At 49.8% G+C, this 21,330-nt stretch overlaps 1 protein-coding gene across 3 annotated transcripts in view; it reads right to left on the reverse strand.

Annotated features, from left to right (window-relative positions):
• pbx1b (pre-B-cell leukemia homeobox 1b) overlaps positions 1-21,330 on the reverse strand; it is a gene marked incomplete at its 5' end in the record, with an annotated part of 49,558 nt that overhangs the window by 3,220 nt on the left and 25,008 nt on the right. For 2 of the 3 annotated variants that reach the window (XM_084443941.1, XM_084443942.1), the window contains 5 exons: positions 52-164; positions 939-1,098; positions 1,929-2,064; positions 3,213-3,403; positions 5,920-6,164. In XM_084443941.1, the coding sequence (XP_084300067.1) occupies positions 52-164; positions 939-1,098; positions 1,929-2,064; positions 3,213-3,403; positions 5,920-6,164 (845 nt within the window). Of the gene's footprint in view, positions 1-51; positions 165-938; positions 1,129-1,928; positions 2,065-3,212; positions 3,404-5,919; positions 6,165-21,330 lie in introns of all 3 variants that reach the window. The other variant, XM_084443940.1, reaches the window with a different exon arrangement.

Raw genomic sequence — 21,330 nt, forward strand, 5'->3', positions numbered from 1 at the left:
CTAGGAGGGATGGGAGGCGTTTTCTCTGCTGCGCTCGCTCAGGGGCCCTACCTGTGACTGCACGTTGGCTCCCACCTGAGCCCCCTGGTACGAGTCCCCATTGAGAGACTGCACGTTCATGAACAAGTCCCCGGAGTTTGACATGTTAAAAGAGCCGGCGGAACCTAGAAGAAGGAGAGAGGGAGCACCGGAATCACAGAGAGAAAGAGCCAGGGCAAGCAGGAGCAGCCGAGCGCACCCCTCCAGGGCCAGGGGCCAGGGGCCAGGGCTGGGGGGGCGGGGTTGGGGGGGGCAGCATGCGGAGGGGTTAGCAGGTGGAGGCTGTTAGTGCCGGCAGAACCACACAGGACAGATCAGAGAGAGGCAGCAGAGAGCTGAGGGAGAGACCGGGGGAGAGACCGGGGGAGAGGCCGGGCCTCCACAGAGCATGTGTTGTGTACTGTCGCCTGTACCGTGTGACAGTAGAACAAAACACATGATGCGGTAGCATGACTCTACTGTGAAAAGTAGTAGTCCGATTTGTTTTCCGATATCTATGCGGAAAGCTGTTCAAAACCACAATGTATCCAGCGAGTAATGAATGAATGAAATGATAAGTGGTTATTTGCTATGTGTTTAGTATTGTAAAACAGCAGAAGTTGAGTTAGAAGATGTTTTAATTCGTGCATTAACTGAAAAGAAGTCAAAAGGGCAATAAAAGCATGGTAGACTTGCTATGGGGTCCAGGTTTCTAATCTTGGCTTTGTATTGAATTTCTTCTTAAAACCCGCAATAAGTCAATGTATCTACAACAGATATAGTGGCTGACATTGTGGTCCGATCAGTAAGCAGCACTGTGGGAAATGTACAGTAATCTATATGAATACCCTCCACAGCATCACGCCGCCGCGTCGTCGGCAGAGCGGCGCCTCGCGCTGGCGCCGGCTCCTCAGCCTCACCTGCTGAGTTTGGAGTGGAGGGTGAGTTCGCTTGGCTCCCGTGCGAGGATACGTTGGCCGCGTTGACGGCGGTTTTGGCAGCGTACATGTTGGCTTCCTCTTGGAACTTTCCGATGTTTTTCTTGTATCTGATTCTTTTGTTTCCGAACCAGTTGGAAACCTGTGTAAATAACACAAAACAAAAAAAGCGCTCAGGGGGTTTTGTCACACGATTCGTTACTCACAAAGACCCGTCCTGGCCGCGTTCCTCAGAGCAGATTGTACCAGATAGCGGGGGGAGCTGTTGGCAGGGCCTCCTCCAGAGGAATGTATGACAGTGAGAGCGGCCCGGCAGTCTGAGGGGCCATGGTGGGAGCGCTACATGGACCAGTGCTGTGAATCCACATTAGTGCCAGGATGGAATGATTGCCAATAACAGTCTCATTATGTCACTATGACTGCAGCTATCATCGGAACTCACGCTAGCACCAATCAGTCAACATCCGCTAACACCCATTAAGGCTAATGGACTCCCAGATGAAGCTACAGGGATAAGCCCAGCGCTAATGATAAACAACATTAATATGAGCACCAAATCAATCCTGCAAAGTTTCCACTGAACAGAGTAGGTAAACATGTTCCTTTATTACCGGCCGGGAACAGAGACGAATCATCTGATGCCGTCCCTTCTCCAACCATTCCCAGATGCCTCCTCAAATCATTTTGCATAAACTAATGAAAACATTTCAGAATAGTGGTGTATGCTGTTTACCTTGGTACTGGCAGTGTCCTCTCAATACCAATTATCCCATGATTGCCAAAACTTAGCTATAGAAACGTGTTGACATGAGATGCTAGGATCAGAAGTAAATCTTAATTCAATGTTTCGATATTCAGGATATAAACCCATTGCTGCCTGCTATTGTGTGCGTGTGTGTGTGCGCGCGCGCGTGTGTGTATGTGTATGTGTGTGCAGTGGTCCTCCTACAGATAGGGGGTGCTATACCGTACCTGGGAGACTGTGATGGAGCACTTCTTGGCCAGCTCCTCCTTGGCCTCTTCGCTGGGGTAGGGGTTGCTGAGGTGGGAGTAGAAGTACTCGTTCAGGATCTCCGTCGCCTGCTTGTTGAAGTTCCGTCTCTTCCGTCTGCAGACGAGAGCACCAGCAGTTAGGGCAAACGCAGTTGAGACCATGAGGCGTACGACAATCATGCACATCTTGAAGTTAAACCGACCAAAACTATCAAAGGAAATGCCTCAGTGAAACTCCAATTGTACACATTAGACTGGTACACTCAGTACAACGACAGGACTGTATAATCTGCTACGAATGGCAGTCCTTTGTTGAGGTTCAACGAATTCAAATGGAACGCGGCAAATCCCGAAAAAACAACACTGCACTTTTCCGATCAAGGATGGTACAAAAAACAAAATGTCCGGATGCCCACGAGTTGACTGACCCCTCCATGTCCACCACCTATCAGGTTGTATCTGCATAAGCCACATCTGGGTGAGGGCTTTGCATAAGCTGCCAGGGGAACCCTGCAAATTCTCTCCCCGCGCGTCGACTGGCGAAGGAGGATTTGTGCCGAAATCTCTGCCCCGGCACTCCGAAAGCCCGCTCGAGAATATGCAAATGAGCTCAGCATGGGCTCCGACAGGCGCTAGATTAATCAGCGGGGCTGAGCATGTGCTCTGCCTCCCGCTCGCCCTCGGTGAAAGCCCCCTTTCCCTGCGCCTTCCTTTTCCCCCTGCAATTCTACCGCAATCATTTGCAAAAGAATAGATGGGAGAGCTTTGTAAGGGCGAGCGAAAGCCTCATTTAAATGTTATGCCTCCGACTCAAGACTCCGAGTGAGATTTATCCACGGTGAAATGTATGCAAATCCCAAACACGCATCTGAAGGAACAAGTGATTACATTACAAAAAAAAAAAAAAAAAAGGGGGTGAAACATTTAGCGTTATGGAGCATGGAGTGAAATTGTTCCTGGCCAACCGGCAACGCTACGCCTGGGCGAGTTGAATCACAGCCAGAGCTCAGAGAGCTCAGAGGCAGATTTTGGAAGATCAACCTGTTTGTACCGTATACAGAAGGGTGGTAAACTGCTCAAAAACGTGCTTTGAGCATGTAAACCATGTCTGATACCGTTTCAGCAATTCAAATATTGTCGATTTCGGGGTCTCCAGTTGAACAAATACCACAAGTTGAGCAGGTGTTTACGGCACCGGCGCATGGTTTATGTAGATCACGCGCGCACACACCCACACACACACACACACACACACACACACACCTGGCGTCGAGGAAACGTGAGCGCAGGATCATGACGGCCTCGCAGGTGCTCTGCTTCAGCTGCATCTGGATGGATGAGAACTTGCGGTGGATGATGCCCACCATGCGCTCGATCTCCTTGGGGGAGATGGGCCTCGTGCGCGACTGCTCCCTCAGCAGGTTCATCACGTGGGTGGTGAACTCGTTACACGCCTGGGGGGGGAGGGGAGGGGGGGGGGGACAAGACACACAAGCAAAGAGAAATCAGATCAGTACTCTGTCACCTTCCCACATGGTCAGCACAGATGATTAAGGACAGGTGAGCACAGGGCCTAGATCAGCCGGCACGGCCACAGTAGACTCGCCGTGGCGTACGGCTAAGGTCAAGTCTGTGACCCCGGTGTGCCGCTGGCCCCTGCCATTAGACGGCGGCGATTCGCATGCAAAGCACCAAGAACGCCGACGCGGCGCTTTTTAAAACGGAGGGCGGAAGTCAGCCGCCGCGCGTTTGAGGGAGTTCTGGCGCGCGCCATCTCTCCGAGCCGAGGGGGGGGGGGGGGGGAGTCCAAAGCGGTGATATTTTTCATATTAAACAGAAGAGGCGATGGCAAGTGTCGCCTGTTAGGGAGAAGACTTGAGAGAGATGACAGCCGCTCCCTCCTGACGAGCGCACCTTGGTGGCGGGGTGAGAGATGAACGTGCCGTCATGTTACACTCATCCCCCTGTGTGGCACCAGGCGTGAACCTGCCACCATAGAACCGTCTGCCTCGGTCTACCCAGACCCCCCCCCGCCGCGCCCAGCCCCACACTTCTCTTTCTTTCTCCGTCTCTCTCTCTCTTTCATTCTCCCTCCGTCTCTCTTGTCTCTTTCTCTGGATCTGTCACCGCCTGTCTGCGTGTCCGTCTGTCATATTCGCCTTCGTCTCAAAGGGCCTTTATTGGCATAAAAGCAATAGTTATCAAAGCAATAGGAGGGGATGAATGAAGACAGTAGCACGGCACTGTGACAGGGATATACGCCGGCAACAAAAGACCTGTCTGTTCAATGAATAGGGAGTGAACGCAGTGAAGGGTGACTAAATGGTAATCCCGTTAACTTACAGTAGTGGACAGTTGGCTAAAACCAACAGACAAAATACAGTACAAAAGGCACAACGAGAAACATGAGCATACAGCCATAATTTGTTGTCTGTCTGTCTGTCTGTCTGTCTGTCAGTCAAAATGCATAATAAAGATATGTTGCAACATGTTCGTGTCTTGAAATACAAAATAAAATAAGCCTAAACTGGTTAATACAGTACCTTGTATTTAACCAGTCGAGTATTTAAAAAAAAAAAAAAGAGCATGAGTGTGTCTTTCTTTCTAAGCAACGCTACGACTTTAAAAGACTGGGTTGCCATCCAAATACTGATCCTTAAGCTGGGAGTCTACTTCAGGAGGAAGTGTGGAGCTCAGAGACGCCGGATTGGAGACGCCGGATAGCACGCCAGCGAAAGAGCCGAGGTGCATCCTGCAGCTAACAGCGGGCCTGTGTTTGATTCAGGATTCTGTCGCTTCCCAGCTGTATAAACAGTCACATGTAAAAATGTGCATGATTTAAGACGTCCCGAGTGAGGAGGGGTGTCTGGCGAAACCTGCCGCTTAGAGTAAAATGGCCGTGTTTATGATCTCAGCTACAGATAGAGTGTACAGTACTGTATGGCGTCTGCAGTGGAGGAGTACCTGGTTTCCGTTGCCATGACTCTCTGTGTAACTCTCCCTCCATCCGCCCTGGGATACCATCTTAAATACAGTATATACATCGTCAGCATGTGATGTCAGCACAGTCACTCGCCCTGCATAGCTTCTCAGGACCGCTAACAGACCCCGGACTACCGTATGTTTTCAGGATGGCAACCCTGTCTACAGACTCGCATCACAACACGCTGGCTCTGAGATGGGGGGGCGGGGGGGGGAATGGAGGCAGTAGTCAAAGCTATGCGGGGAAAATCTATTTGCATTTCATCAAACAGAGCATGCATTCATTCCAGGGACTCAGTGTTTGACTATGTGTATACTGGTTAGTAAACACACATAACGTTAGGCAGTAAAAAATCCACTGATTTATTGGTGTAGTAGATAATGACATGGGGGAGGGGGGGGGGGGGGGGAGGCGCTACCGGGGGAGGCTCTGACGACAGGCAGGAAAACACAACAGTCAAATGTTTTCCACATCTCTACGTGGAGGCTGTAATTGCGAAGAGAGTCTCCCCAACTGACGTGTGATGAGAAAAATATCAGTAAATGACCTTGCAGTCTCTGGATGGAGTTACATTACTCACACCCTTCCGCCCTGATGAGGTGTGCGGGAATGAACATGAATTCAAACCTTGAGATCCAGCCTCATAAATCGAGAAAATACACTTTCCGAATCCATAATTTAATGGCAATGTCAGAATTGAAAAGATCCCTCACCCCCACCGTCTTCCAAATGGGGATTTGTAACTGAATATACACACTTGCAATATGTGATTGTACAGAATATGACTATGAGAGCCATCAATTTAGGAGATTGCATTACTATGTTCTTATCTGGGTTGAGATTGTTCAAACAAAAGTCATGTGGATGAGATACTATTTGGCGTTACAACTAAATAAATGGTGACAGTGAAATGATGATAGGGAAGGGCAGGGATGTGTGTGTGTGTGTGTGTGTGTGTGTGTGTGTGTGTGTGCTGCAGGGTCTTACCTGTTCGTACTTCTCCAGCTCTGTGTGGTAGATCTGCCTGATCTGGGACAGCTTGGCCCGGTAGTCGGAGTGCTCTGCTGAGTTGTCTGCTCCGACCCCACCTGCGGCCGCCGCCGCCGCTGCCGCCGCTGCCGCCCCGCCCCCTTTCTCCGGTCCGGACACGCCCTCCGCCAGCAGCATGTTGTCTAAGCGCATGAGCTGGGCGTCCGGTGGCTCCTCCTCCTGGGCTCCTCGGATACTCAGCACTGGGAGGGAGGGGGGGAGGGAGGGAGGGGGGGGAGGCAGAGGTTACCCACACGGGTCGATCGCAGGCGGCGGCGTGACGCGGTAACCAGCTGTCAGCTGCCTCCGCCGCCGTTTCACCACGGAGGGGCGAGGCGCCGCGTCCTCGTGTGCCGCCGCACGCGCGAGCGAGCGGCGTGGAGGGAGGCAGTCTGGCCAAGAGTAACAGACAGAGACAGACTACTGGAGTACAGTGTGTGTGTGTGTGTGTGTGTGTGTGTGCGTGCAGGCGTGTGTGTGTGTGCGAGCAGGCTAGCTGGCAGTATGACCAGCCTGTCTGGATGTGGCTCATCCGTTTGATAAATCACCTGCCTCTTTATGGCTCATCTCCCTGCCAGCAAAAAGGCTACAGCTAAATAGGCTGGCAAGACGACAGATAATAAAACTCCATCAATCTAATTTCATTAACTTAAAATGCAACTTCAATAAATACCAGAGGCGAGCACTGTTTGGTATTCAATACAATCTAATAAAACCATTAAGATACTGGGGGGAAAAAACAAATAGAATAAATGGTGGTCAGCTGCGGGGGGCCGGGGGATGACGGACATCCCCTCGCGTCGGAACACAGCGGAGCGACTCTGGAGGCCGAACGGACGAGTACGGACGTGTGGACGACTACAACCGGGCTGACGGCGTTCAGACAATAGCGCCGACGAGAGCCAAGCCCGAGAGAGAGAGAGAGAGAGAGAGAGAGAGAGAGAGGTGGAGATGAACACCACGTCTCCCCCCAATCCCGGCCATTCCACTAGAGGTCTCCCTCGCTGCGCTGTGGGTGGAGCGCCACCCGCCACCGACCTTCCATTTTACTGGGGAGGGGGGGTGACACGCACGCACACACACACGCGCACACACACACACACACACACAAGCACACACACACACACACACACACACACACACACAACACACACAACACACACACACACACACACCACACGCTCCGGATCCGTCGTCCTCCGCCATCCGACGACCATCCATTTCAATTACAAACACCCGTCTCCCACTATATGAGGATTCAAATGGATACCGGGGACGGCAAGCGCGCGTCAAAAGCAGACATTATCATTACTTTTCGGAGGCCCGGCCACTTATGCGGGGCTGTGACTTACTGGCTTTGAGGCCCGCGTGTGTCGATAGCCATTTAAAATGTTAACACTTATCATGTGTCTCATTGTCCCTGAATGAGAAGGGACAGCCAGGGAGCACTTCATTAATCCAGAGACAATGGCAGTGCCTGGTGCATTAACCCCACAACGCCACGCAGGTTGGGAGGCCTGGATTGGGGGCGGCGGAGTGTCGGGGGGGGGGTCACAGGGATGAGAAAGAGGCCTGCTGTACGGCCAGAGAGGCGGGGGCCCGCCGCCACACGCACTCCGTCTCCCTTTAAGTGGACTGGAAATGCAAATGGGGGCGACTGTTGGCGAGTGGGAGAGGTCAGGAGTTCAGGCCGTGGGCTCAGCAGGAGGTTGATTGAGTAGGGGGGGAGGGGGGCGTTGGCGGGGGGGGGGGTCTGGGGTCCTCCCGGGACCACAGGACTGTACAAACATCCTGTCTCATTACAGCGACTCATCCCACTGATAAGGTATGTACGATCTGGAGGGGAAAAATCCCCCTTTTACACCCACCCACCCCGTGGTCTCTGGGCTCGGCTAGCCGCTAGCCCTGGCTGGCTCATGCATCATCCAAGTCAAACCAGCAGTGTCCAAAAGCTCTGCCCACACAACTGTAGTTCCCATGTCTGCCAAGCGTATGCCCCTCTGAGGCAGCAGCGCAGTCAGCTAGTCTGTGTTTCATGTGGTGAATGGACTGCACTTATATAGCGCTTTTATCCAAAGCGCTTTACAATGGCCTCTCATTCACCCATCCACACACACGTTCACACACCAATGGCAGCAGCTGCTTGGGAGAAATTCAGGGTTCAGCGTCTTGCCCAAGGATACTTCGACATGTGGACAGGAGGAAGGATTCGAACCACCAACCCTACGATCATTGGACAACCAGCTCTACCACTGAGCCACAGCCGCCACACTGCCGCCCATGTGGTTGTCACCACATAAATACCAGAGCAGAGAGGGTGTGAAAGTGAGTACACACCGCAAAATATTATAACCCATAGTAAAAAAGAAAATTATAATAAAAAGGACTGGAATGATATTCTCACATGCAGTATAACTGTTGGCATTGAATGTTTGCGGAATAATACCACAGCTATGCACATCCTTGTGAGATGAGAAAACCTGCTTTGATCATTTTAACAATAAATAGAAGCTGCAGTTCTGTAGGTACTGTAGTAAAGTGATGAAGATCAAAATAAATATAGATATTTTTATAGATATATATATTTAAACGACATACACAATTTAGGCTACAAGTAGACCTGGTGAATGACTAAGTCAGTTGTAATACATGACTCAATCCAGCTAAAAGGAGGAAATAGAGAGTTCTCACTAAATCACACACTTAACGGCATGCTGGGATTAAGAGAGCACACACATGCTAGGGAGCCCTTCTCACATGTTTCGGCTGAAAAACGAAGCCTACGGATTTCTTCCCAAACTCATAAAATGTCTAGACTGTCAAATGAAAATGGAACATAAAAATTCCCCGCGTCCATGCAATGATTCGATTCACGTCTGCCAAGTCTTGGCTTAACATTCTGCGAGTGTTTATTTTACTTGGCTCGGACCACCTCCACCATCCGTCTTTTAAGAGGCCGACCGCTCCAGCGCAGGTCATTTCTTAGAGGAGTTTTGGTGAGAAAAACAGAGAGGAACATATCTGATACATAACTCTGAACAAAGGTCAACAAAAGAAATGGGGCCTCGGGATGAAATGTGAACCGTAGCGGTCGCTATTCAAAATCCTGAAGACGGTTTACGTGTTACATATAAGGATATGGGCAGGGCCCTTTGTGTTTTCTCTTCCAACCGCCTCTCGAACCCTCTGTATCCAGCGTTGTTCTGTGCCTTTCCTCGGTGTGGAAGCCAGATCTGGAGCCTGGCTCTTGTTGCTGATCCAGCCGTCTTGGAGAGCATCTGTCAGAAGGGACCGCGCAGGGAACAATGCAACACGCCACGTTGGCTGTGTACTGTCATCCCTCATTGACAGCAGACTGTCACACGCCGCCTCCTCTGAGCTACACGCCGCGTCCCGTCGACGCTGCCTGCGACGCTATCATCTCTTATTAACTGTTTGGTCCATGCAGTCTGATAGGAATCTGAATGAACTCCAGGCACGCTGCCTCGTATCACGGCTCCACACTCTGCTCGCACATCCCGGGGAGACGTGTTGAGGTGTGCTGCCAAATCGAGGGATTCGGATAAAGATGCCATTCACGTTAACTAGACTTCTCCCTGTCTCCTGTATTTTGCTTATTCAGGCATTAAGGCGCCGGCTCCACCTGGAGCAGTGCAGTGTGGGTCCACAGGCGACCACGGTGGAGACAAAAACTCCCAAGACCTGCCATGCGACGGCCTCATCTGACTGGGTTGCCTGACGGAGGCAAATGATGATTTATTTATTCCGCCCTGAACCTAAAGCACATAATTAAAACCATGGAAGGGATTATCTTAAACAAATACAATGAATAGAGAAAAAAGGTGGGGGTGGGGCTTTGCTGAGGGTCATAATTACACGACTCAGTGAGGGCCACTTTATTGGGTAATGGCAGGCTAATTGATTCATCCTAATGTCTTCCAGCCCTGGGTCTGTTCTGCTCTCCCAGTCCAATAGTGCCAGTGAACTTACTTAGCCACCCGCAGACAAACACTGAAGGTTCTCCAAGGGATAAACAATTATCTGTGTGTGATTTCAACCCCCCACCCCCTTCCCTCCTCCACTCCAGCGAACGGTGCATTGGCTGTAAGTCTCTAATGGGCGCCATTTCCCTCTTGGAGGCGTCTCAAAGATGGCTTGTTGTCAGACAATGCCTGATTCCTCTCTCCCCTGTTGCTGTCAAGGAATTCCCTCAAGGTGGCTGATAAGCCGTGCTTTATTCCAGCACAATACAGTATGAATCCCCACATACAGTAGGATTATCATATTGCCATTGCAGGCTGATGAGTTCATTGATACCACCCAGCATCCATTTCTTCAGAGATAGTGGAGACGTGTCAGAGAGAACACAGAGAGCAGTGTGTGGGACTAATCGATTCCCTCTTGGCACATTGTCTCTGTCCCTGTCTCTACTGTACAGTGGGGATGCATCAGTGTGGATGGATGCATATTGTTTGAAGGGGGGGTCAATAGATTGGGCAGAAAGGGCAGAATGTGGAGCATTGGTCAGTAGTGTTATCACTGCGTACTGTACACACACAGCACAGGGCAAAATGTCACCCATTGAGGAGAAATGAAAACGAAGGCAGAATAAAACCAATGAAAGAACATGACATTTATTCAACTCCTCGCAGCATCTGGCCTTTCACAAATCAAATCGATATTTAATAAAAAACCCAGGGCAATTGGCTTTTGGAGAGGTGGATTTTTGACTGTCTGGTCGTTTATCCAGGAATATTTATTTCATTTCCAGGAGGCCGCTCAGGAAACAGTCGTGTTCTTTGAGGATAAGCTGGGAATATTAGGCATGGAGATGATTTACGTCTCTCTTTGGAGAGAGCTGCTTCCCTAAACCCCTATCTCTCTCTGCTCCCTTGTTTTGAACAGTGGCATGTCTAAGAGACTCGGCCTCCTGCATTTTCCATTAGCCAATCACCCGGCTCGCCTCATGACTTTCAGAGAAGACAACGCTGGATAGTGAAATGCTAGGAACGGAGACGTACATAATTTTGGCTTAACCCTGAGTTTAGGGTGAGCCTTAATAGAACAAGGACGAGGTACAATCTCTCCTCTCTGAGAGGGACTGAACTGTGTCAAAGAGGAAGGGGAAGAGGGCATTTTCTGAGGTTGTGAAAAAAAACACAGCTACAGTTGGTGAAACCAACAGTTTACTTCTGGCAATTGTTGGGGGTTGCCTCAGACACAGAGAACCAAGTGAAACACAGTCACAGTGAACTTCAAGATCAGAGAAAGTTGAATCTGAAAACAAAAACGGCGATGACAAAAAAAGATGGAACACAATTTGCTCCAAAAATACCCCAGCTTTGTGTGTCAGTGTTTGGACAGGGGCAATATTTGGGAGTATATCAAAGCCCCCTCAGAGGATTAAGCCCTGTTCCAGGACACCGCCTGCGTTCTCCCACTGATTCAGCCCTTTCTAAATGCCATAAGAATATCAGGCCTAGATAGTTGCGGCGCAACACGTACCGCAGTCCAGATATCTTATCCTATCGGATTAAGGGAGGCAAATGTGAGCCTGTCAGAAGCCATTACCATATGTAATCCCCTCCTAGATTTTGCCGGCATGCGGACAGGGAGCCTTGGCATGGCAGGCCGTCATGGCAATCTGATGAGAGGGAACAGGCTGATGTTTAATTAATGATGTTGGGCCATTCTGTCACCGTTAGCTACAATAGATTTATGGTCCGTTTTAGAGGTGGGCGGGCTATGACAGAGACGACGGGTCGCTCTGGTTCAAGCGCCAGTCACCTTTGGAGGCCCTCCATCTTACATTTGGATGGGGCAACATGATCCTCTGTGTTGCGTCAGGGATAGGAGCGTTGGGATCCGGCCAAAAGTGACACCCGAAGCCCGTCAGGTGACGGACAGCCAGTCTAGATATGCACCACGCTGGTGTGAGCCTAACACTGTTGAGTCCTGACACTCAAAATGCATTGTATTCTGGGAAGTGGAGGGCACTGTGTAATAATGCTGTCAGCATATGTAGTGCTGAAGTATGCAGTTGTATTATGAAGTGAAATCATGCATAAGATGGTATTTGGCCTGTTGTTATTCATGTGTTCATAATGATTCCATTGATAGACATATTTTCTTGCGTCTCTCAAAACTCCCCCAAAAAAATAAAAAATAAATCTGGTAGCCCTCAAAGCTGGCGCTTGTGAAAAAACCCCCCTGTTTTTGCATAATTAACCCTTTCTGGCTGTGCTGTGGTTGCCCTGTCTGGTTGAATTTACAGTGACAGCACTGGCCCCTTATTTGTTTGCATTGGTGATTCAGTGGGCACACTTCATTGTGGCTTTAGCAGTTAATAAATCACAGTAGCGCAGTCCCTCTCTCGACGCCAGCGTGTGCTACGGTGGTCCTGTCACAAGGCGGGCGCCAGAGTCGAAGCGACAGCTACATGCTAATTCAACATCGGCATAATTCATTATACAGTCGCGAGTGTACTGGAATGGAAAGGCAACCAACACACACAGAGAGGAGGACGACAGGCATCAAACTGTTAAAACCAGGCCACCCCTCGGCCCCGCCCCTCCGCCTTGATCAAAGCTGAAGGCAGTAAACCCCGGCGCTTATCTGAGGACAGCCCCACGCGCATGGGTTATGCAAAAATGGAATCAAATGATTAGGGGAATAATCAAAATCCAGTCACATCCGTAGAAATAGTAAGAATATGTGGCGATATACATTTGTCCTTTGTTTACATAATAATAGATCAATTGGGTTAACGATATATTCAGACCGATCTAAAACTACTGACTCCAGTAGAGGATTCAGAACACGTTGGATGACAAATCAAAGGTAGGATAGGCTAGAGGGTATTGAAATAAAGGAGATATTAACAATAAGATAAAGACTCAATTAAAAAGATAAGGCCCCTGTGCTCTTCAGACGGAGACAAGCGACGGAAGCGGAGCTGACAGGCGATGCATTAGCCTGCTTTGGTGGCTCCGCGTCCCTCCTCCATCGACGCCGTACCCCCACCCTTCGACCAGCGGTCCCAGAAGAGTGCAGCGTACACATTTGGTTAGGGTGCTCTCACACAGGCTGCCCCCCCCCTGCAGCTGCCTCTAATAACGGTCATTATAATCATTACCAGCCCTGCCAGGCTAGGCCCAGTCAGTAATGACACAGCCTTGGTCCACAGGCCACACGCTGCCTTTCTGCTTGGCATCCTAAGTGACCGGCATTCAGAAAAATAAATAATGTCCACTACTCATGAGAGACAAGTATATTAGGTACTCCAAATGTCTGTCCTTTTTTTTTAGCAAGTCAAAATCATGGAGCAAACGGCACTATATATTAGGTGTCAAAGCAAATATGTTTTTATGTAACTCTTCTTTATTGAGAGATATGTTTTGGATATCATCTGGGAAGTTTGATCAGATCAGGCTTGCGTTTGCAGTGTTCCGGTTATTAATGCAATAGCAAAGCCCTAAGGCTTCCCTAAAAGTCCTGCTGTGTATTGATGTCTGTAGAGAAATCTTACCATCTAACAAGACAATGGGATCACAAGGTCAATACGGTCTGTTCAACTGAGTATCTGATATCACTTGACTCGTGGCATCACAAGCTTGTACACAACGCCTAAACATTTCTGGAAAATGTATCTGTCGTTGCAGCTGGTGACAGTCCTGCCTACAGTATCTCCTTTCAGGCCGGGTGCGTTGCGGGGGTCTCTCAAGTCAGGGTCTGCTGAGTGGTCCGCATGAGTGTCCAGCAGCCTGCACCAGACCGCGTCCAGGCAGCATTGGCCTGGGGCTGTGTTGACTGGGCCTGCCATGTCATTAACGCTCGCCTCCCTATTAAAACCATTCCTTCAGGAGATCAGACGAGCATGTCACTGTGTGAAACCAGGCCAGGGCTCGCTAAGGTGACCACACTGCCACCCTCAGCCTGTGTGTGTGTGTGTGGGGGGGGGGCAGATGGGAACAGCACAGGGGCAAGAGTGTCTTTGTAGTCATGCCTTCTCCTAGACCCCCTGATGTCCCTGCGATTCCCCTGTCAGTCTGTGTTAATGGAACTCACAGTCCCTCTGTGGCTTCTCTGTGTCTCTCTCTCCCTCCCTCTCTCTCTCTCCCTCTCTCTCTCCCTCTCTCTCCCTCCCTCCCTCTCTCTCTCTCTCTCCCTCCCTCTCTCTCTCTCTCTCCCTCCCTCTCTCTCTCTCTCTCTCTCTCTCCTGTAGCAGGTTGGTCTAACTATGTCTTTTTGATCATGGGTGAACAGAGGCCAGAGACGGCTTTGAAGACTTTGAAGACCTGACACTGATCAGCCTCCTATAGACATCCTGGGACATATTCAAGTCTACACTACTATATACATGTGCAATATATTGTACTGTAAGTCAATATCCTCTCAAATGACAATGCAGCTGCGTTGCGATTAAGTTCTACAGAAGTGCAAACAAAACAAAAAATGGCAGGAGCGCCTGAGTGCCCCCCGTCCCGTCCCGTCTATCTGACTGTGTTCATTGCATGGCAAATTTCATACAGCACCACTTTCTTACCGCAAGCCAGTTTATGTTAAAGTGATTAACAGTAATTAATCCTTAATCACCATGATTAGCCAAGTCGCAGTAAATTAAGCCACATCTGGAGCAGGAAGTGGCAGGCTGGGAGACGTAGTCCAGAAGACAGCCTTTATTGACATCTACTGTACCTGGCACACGTTCGCAGAGCCATTCTGCATTGATGGATTTAGGTTTAAAATATATGCTGTTTTTTCTTTAACCACTCAAGAGGCAACTATATTAATGTGCACATAGAACACACAGTCATTGTGGTTTTATGCCCAAGTTGTTATTGTTATTCACAGTGTTCACATTTATACAGATGATGTAATAATAATAGCCTATGTCCTGAGAACACAAAATCCATCACGTTCTTGCAATTTAGGTTAGGTCCTCTTTAAATCCATACAAACACACATTAGAGATGTTTGCCAAGAAATTGACCTTCAGATTCAATAACAAACACAAACAAAAGCACACACACCACATTCATTATTGAACAAGGACACACACACACAAACAAACAAATGCACACACATACAGACTCTCGCACACATACCTGTACACACACACCTCACTGTCTGTATACCCATACTGCATTGTTGATTGGCTGTGTTCCTGTGAGATATGTATGTGTGTGTGTGTGTGCGCGGGCGTGTGTGTGTGTGTGTGTGTGTGTGTGTGTGTGCGTGTCTGTCTCTCTCTCTCTCTGTGGCTTTAACCAGAGAGATAAATGATTCAGTAGGCCTGGTTGTGTGGCTCCCTCACAGCGGGGGTTCTGTGTGTCCCTCCGCACCGTGTCCCCTCCCCTTCCCCCCCGCCCCGCCCCGCCCCAGGGAGCTCCCTCCCTGCACCCCCAGTCTCTCCCTGTTACATCGCTCCGGATTAATTACACACTTTAATGAGCTGAATTATTAATGGGCCTCTTACTTGGCAGTTTAAGGAAACGCGGCGCAGAAGTCAACGTGGAGCATCCCTGCTCCCAGCTCTCATTAAAACATCACACAAGGCCTGTGGGACCTGTGTTATTTAGCCAGGAAAATAATAGGATTTGTTCTCTTACATATCACCGACAGTAAAGCCGCTATGAATGCGACGGGAGTCACAGCGCTATGGCATTATGTCACTCTGATTACTGGCCCAGGGAAAATGAAAGACTGTCCAATCCTTCCCTTTTTAGATTGTTAGAGCAGACCAGGCAATGGCTCTGAAATGGAGCTGATTTGGCATGGGATCTGCCAATGGTGCTGTTTCTAATCATAAAACTACAAGTGAAGATGGAAGGTAGCACTCAGCAACTTGAGGAAAAGGACAGGGACAGTGCCTGAGTTTCACCAATTTATTTTTGGTCATTAAAACTAAAGCTAACGTTTCGGTCTAGTCGGAGTTCATCAGAGCATGTTATGACGCTATGTTTATCTATTGGTTGTATGGAAGCAATTCTGTGTACCTACAATTGAAACCTCTAGCTATACTCAAAAGCCCATTTGATCTCAGGAGTGAGAAAGGATTTAATTGTGTTATTTTGCTTACGGCACATCGATGCCAGCGTTGCATATCATGTGGAGCAGCATATTTACCGAGGATGTATTCATATACGAAAGCTGCGATAATTGCGTTGGCCGTCAGAGAACTGCCGTGTGACGTGGCTGCAGCGTTAATACGAGCGCCGTGGGTCTGTCTGAGGCGGGGAGATTGAGATGGCTTTCACGCTTTGCCGTCGGAATCCACAGCGAGGGTCCCCTGAGAGCTCTCCTCCATTTGTGTACAAGACTCTGCCAACGCCGACTTTGTTCCTGGCATTCTGGGGGAAAACAATGGGGAGGCATCATACGGCGTCGGATTCCATTACAGCCCGGCGCTCTTGGACAGATAGTCTGACCGCGTCTCGCCTTCACTGTTCTTCTGCAGATTTTTTTTCGACGGATGGACAGACGCAGGTGCGCTCGCCTAGCCGGCGCAGCTTTTGGCGGCGCGCGGAGACGGAACAGGTCATTCGAGAGGGTGATCATTGAGGATTTTGACGCAGAACAACAGAGCCCCCCGGATGATGGTGTCCAGCGGAGTTCTGTGATCGGTAATCATCATGTTATGGTATAGTAATCAGATGACCTACAGCACAGTAGAGTGGCCTGAGGGCCCGGCCAGGCAGCCTGGCAGGCAGGGAGGGAGGGAGGGAGGGAGGGAGGGGGGGGGGGAGGGTGAGGAGGCGTGTACCCGGATGGGAGCCCTTTCTCTCCGGAGCCTCTGACAGCGCAGAAGGCCCCGGGGATACGAATATTCTCCCCTATGGATTAAGACCCCCTCGGACGCGGGATGAAACCGACACAAGTAGTCAAGATTCACAAATGGCCGAGCGGTAGCTCATTACGGCAGGATGGGGGGGGGGGGCGGGGGGCGGGGCTATCTGGGTCACGGAGCACATGCAAATATAGGTCAGACGGAACCCCCCTGTTGTCAATCAAGAGCGAGTGAGGACAGAAGAGGAGGAGAGGAGGCCAGGGGGAGGGAGAGAGAGAGAGAGAGAGAGAGAGAGAGAGAGAGAGAGAGAGAGAGAGAGAGCCTCCCCGGTGAAAGACCACGCCTGCTGCACTTCACAGCCCATCCCCAGTGAGAGGAGGTGGACAAGAGAATATGACTTATCATATGCAGGCGTAGAAGTGGTCGGCGGTGGTTTGGGGGAGGTGTGCCTGTGGGGTTTGTGTGTGTGTGGGGTGTGTGTGTGTGTGTGTGTGTGTGGGTGTGTGTGTGTGTGTGTGGGAGGGGGGAGGGTTGCTCATAGTGACAGATTGAAAGATGCATGCAGGACTGACTTGGCTAATTCAGAAGTGATTGGGAACTGAGTTAAGGGTTTTCTGTAGTACTTTGGATTTAAGCTCAGCTTGCCAATACCTGGGCAACACAGACCACTTCAAATGAACTGACACTTACTCCATGTTTAAAGAGTATCTTAACCACGGCCATATAAGGCCTGCTGAGTGCATCTATGCCAGCCCCTTGCTCAGTCATGTACAGGAGGAAAAAAAACAGGCATTGTAATGCAGTTTCACCAGCTAAGACTGTCTCTCCTCTCTCCCAGCTAAGACTGTCTCTCCTCTCTCCTCTCTACCAGCTCCCAGCTAAGACCGTCTCTCCTCTCTCCCAGCTAAGACTGTCTCTCCTCTCTCCTCTCTCCCAGCTCCCAGCTAAGACCGTCTCTCCTCTCTCCCAGCTCCCAGCTAAGACTGTCTCTCCTCTCTCCCAGCTAAGACTGTCTCTCCTCTCTCCCAGCTCCCAGCTAAGACCGTCTCTCCTCTCTCCCAGCTCCCAGCTAAGACTGTCTCTCCTCTCTCCCAGCTAAGACTGTCTCTCCTCTCTCCCAGCTCCCAGCTAAGACTGTCTCTCCTCTCTCCCATCTCCCAGCTAAGACTGTCTCTCCTCTCTCCCAGCTCCCAGCTAAGACTGTCTCTCCTCTCTCCCAGCTCCCAGCTAAGACTGTCTCTCCTCTCTCCCAGCTAAGACTGTCTCTCCTCTCTCCCAGACTGTCTCTCCTCTCTCCCAGACTGTCTCTCCTCTCTCCCAGACTGTCTCTCCCAGCTCCCTGGCATGTGCAGTGCTTCTCTCAGCATACTGGCTGGGGGTGACCTAGATGCTGCGGACCTCCAGAGACTGGCTGGATGTAGCTCTCCTCTGCGCACGCCTGGCCCGGCCACCACAGCCTGGGACCGGGCCTCGGGGAGGCGGGGCTGGGAGACGGACCGGGGGCCGCACATGTGAAGTCACCTTGGCCTGCAGAGAGCTGCTGTTGAACCAGGCACTCCGCATTAGTAGAACACATATGTTTAATAATCCCCCCCTCTAATAATACCAATTAGTCATTTGTGCTTATGATTTTTTTGGGGGGTGTTAACAATCTATGAATAGGACACAACGCCCCAAAAAAAAAACATTGCAAATTTTCCCAAATTCTTGCGTGTTGCTCCATTCTGCTAACTCCCCCCACCGGATCACCACACACAGTGTGCCCACGCAGCGCTAACAGCCTAGGAGGTTGACGCTTGTCTGAATAATGTTATGCTAATGTCCCAGGCTACCTGTATTTCCCTCTAAGTGCAGCAAGCACTCCGTTGATTGCAGGAAAGCAATTTTCCTGAAAGAAGGCAGGCAGGAGTGAGAAACGAAAGATCCTTTAAGCTGCAGGAAAAGTACAGGCAATTTATGGAGGATGACAATTTCCCGTGCCTGTGAAAGGAGTGTTTTATAATTGCGCGGAGGCTACGGTGCCTTCGCAGGGACGGGGGGGACGGGGGGGGGGACGGGGACGGGGGGCGGGGACGGGGGACGGGGGACGGGGGGGGGACAGGAGCACCAGGTACACACACTTCCCCTAACACTCAGCAGACTCAGAACAAGGACTAACCTACATGCCTCTGCCTACGCCCGTAAAAATACCATTATAGAACACATTATGCAATTAAAGCAAATAAAAAATGAGGAAAAAACACTTTGTACTTGGGTGTGAGTGCCCCAGAAAACTTTAGTTGCATTTCAGCAAACCAAGCCGCACATTGATGAATGAGTACATGGTCCTTTTTAATGTGTCTGTTGGTCTCCGGGTTGCCTCTAAAGGCAGATGTAGAAATTGATTGCTCTTTCCAGCTGGGGTTTGAGTGTGTGTGTGTGTGTGTGTGTGTGTGTGTGTGTGTGTGTGTGTGTACGTGTAGAAAGGGGCGGTGGTGTGTGTGTGTGGGGGAGGCATGGGTTCTAAAAATAAAGGCAGAATGGTGTGTGCAGCGCCAGATTGGGCTCAGCGCTGGTCTCTTCTCTCTCTCTATCTGCCCGTGTGATAAAGCCGCTAACAGGCCTTTATCGGGGAGCACGGGGAAATATGGTCCTGCCAGATTAGACCCCCGACTCTGCCAAGGTTATAAACAGCCTGTTATCTGTGTCCCAAACACAGTAATCCATGGTCTATCAGCACCCAAACATATGGGCCACACAGAGCAGCGATAGCCTCCTGACGGACACTCTGTGTTAATTGTGGTGAGAGCCGCCAGAGCATGACCAGGACAGAAGCGCACCCTCACAAAGGAGCGCGGGGGGGGGGGGGGCTTTATTGTGGACGTCCCCCCATCCCCGGTGCAGCCGAGGCAACAACACTCACAAAGACCAACCGCGACCTTTCCGCACCGCAACCGCCACACCTGCTCCTCGTCGTGCACCGCGGAGATATCGCGAAGGAGACCGGACCACTTCAGCTCTACATTTCCTGGAACCAATTAAATCCCAGCTGAATATTTGGTTCCAGGCTGAATCCCATATTCCCTTTCTTCCGGTGTCATTTTCTCATCTCTTTGTTTTTCATCTGCATGGTAAATTAGATGGGGCCACCGTGAGTATGCATGACTTGGATTAGCTGGTGACGGGGATGTTCTAAAGCTCTAGAAGCAGGCAGTTCTTCCACTGATGCCTCGCTTCACAAAACAACAACAATCCTCAGATGCTCTCTGTCTCCCGATAACCACTAGAGCATCTGCAGACTCTGGCTAAGTAAACAAGTAAACACCAGCAAACAGAGTTTGTCTCTAGCAAACAGAAAGGAGCCTCAGACGAGCTGTAAGTCTGGCTGAGGTAAGTACTGTGCCGACAGTAGGCAGGTACTATTAACTCCAGGGATCATTCAAAGTTAACTGGAGCTCAGAGGCATTGTCTTAATAATACATGAAACAATGTTTTACTATAGGGGAGGTGAAAACATTGATTTGAAAGCACACTGTACACTGATATGAAACTGGATAGCAGCAAAGGGACACGAAACAATGTTGGCAACATGTATGGTATTTCCAAATACTCAAACCCGGAAATTATGTTTCTTACACCTTTTGTTCTCATCGAAAACAAGTCAATTCTCTGAGAAAAGTGGACTTTGACTTTAAAAATCCTTGATCAAAGATGCCTTTGACAAAAGCGGAGGTGACTGTGACTGGCCTGCACTAGATTCATGGGCAGGCTGGTGTAGGGAATGTGCACTTCAGTAGTAGTAGTCCAAAAGATTGATGTCACATGGGAAAACACACACACGCACACGCACACACACACCTTACCTAAGGACAACACATGCAATGTGTTGAAGGAAAACCACACATTTAATTCAGTGTGACAGGGATCCAGTCAAGGGACAAACTATTCTACCATTCAGAATATACAAGTACATGTAAGCTACTGTAATAATATTGTTTTTTAATAGCATAACAGACTACATATCTTATCAATATTCTATCATATTCCAGTGTGTACTATGAAATGTTTGGCCGTACAATATGTGTACATTCTTATGTTCAGTAGACAAATGAAAGTCATCTCCATGCAGACAAACCATGACAAGTAAGGCAGCATAGGCGCCACTGACTACAGCGTTAATAAGGGTTGAGGTAAATCTCTCCTTCTCTGCTCTGTCTCCTTGTATAAGCAATGTGGCGCTCTCTCTGTCAACCAGGCTGTGATCTGAATATCCCTGCCCTCATAAAAGATTCAGACCTTATCGACTTCCTACTCTGGTCCCCCCGGCGAAGCCCACCGCCTCAGCTCCTTTGAAATTCTGCTCCCGTGGCTGAGGATGCACACCTGCTTCAGGAACACAGAGCTGACGTAACAAAGACTTTTACTACCTCCACCACCATCTACTATAGCCTTCCTACTGCACTACCTCCACCACCATCTAGTATAGCCTTCCTACTGTACTACCTCCACCACCATCTACTATAGCCTTCCTACTACCTCCTCCACCATTACTATAGCCTTCCTACTACCTCCTCCACAATATACTATAGCCTTCCTACTAC

This window comes from Borostomias antarcticus, assembly GCF_949987555.1.
Source record: "Borostomias antarcticus genome assembly, chromosome: 10".
Classification (NCBI taxonomy): domain Eukaryota; kingdom Metazoa; phylum Chordata; class Actinopteri; order Stomiiformes; family Stomiidae; genus Borostomias; species Borostomias antarcticus.